At 66.1% G+C, this 626-nt stretch overlaps 1 protein-coding gene across 1 annotated transcript in view; it reads right to left on the minus strand.

The window, feature by feature from the left end:
- Positions 1-68: 68 nt before the first annotated feature.
- NPTXR (neuronal pentraxin receptor) overlaps positions 69-626 on the minus strand; it is a gene marked incomplete at its 5' end in the record, with an annotated part of 1,916 nt that continues 1,358 nt past the window's right edge. The window contains one exon of the mRNA XM_010288689.1: positions 69-293. Within this exon, the coding sequence (XP_010286991.1) occupies positions 69-293 (225 nt within the window). The remainder of the gene's footprint in view (positions 294-626) is intronic.

Genomic DNA, 626 nt, shown 5'->3' on the forward strand with positions numbered 1-626 from the left:
GCCTCCCGCCGGTCTCCTTCGCGGCTGCTGCCGGGCTCCTTGGCGCTGGGGAGGGGGCGAGGGGCCACTCATGCCTTCCTCCCTTCCTCGCAGGCGGTGAAGCCCCCCTTGCTGGCACCCCCGAAGACCTCCACCGCCTGGTCATCCCACTGGATCACATTGCCTTGGAGGTGCGAGGTGCAGTTGGCCAAGCCCAGGATCTCCGCCGGCGCCAGCATGTGATCCCACACGCTGAATTGCGCCAGCTCCCCGACGAAGGCCTGCGTGGCGTCAAAGCGGCCACCCAGCGTGTCCTGGGAAAGAGCGGGAGAGGTGATGGGGCAGGGATGGGGACAGGAGAAGGAACATGCATCCAGTGGGCAAACAAGGCAAGGGGGAGAGGGAGAAGTTTGGGGAGAAGCGGAGCGAGATGCCCGACGGCAAGGAGGGGAGGGGAGGGGATGGATGCATGGGGGAGATGCAAGAAGACAAGGTGGGGAACAAACGGGGGACAGAGGGATGGGGAGAGGAAAAAGGAGAAGACGACGAGCGCACGCGGCCCGCCCAGAGGTCGGACAAACAGGCAGGAGAGACCCTCGCCCAAGCTGCCAACGCGCCGTGCTTCGCGCTCCTGTCCCGCCCCGTTC

Source organism: Phaethon lepturus, unplaced genomic scaffold (genome assembly GCF_000687285.1).
Source record: "Phaethon lepturus isolate BGI_N335 unplaced genomic scaffold, ASM68728v1 scaffold22906, whole genome shotgun sequence".
NCBI lineage: Eukaryota > Metazoa > Chordata > Aves > Phaethontiformes > Phaethontidae > Phaethon > Phaethon lepturus.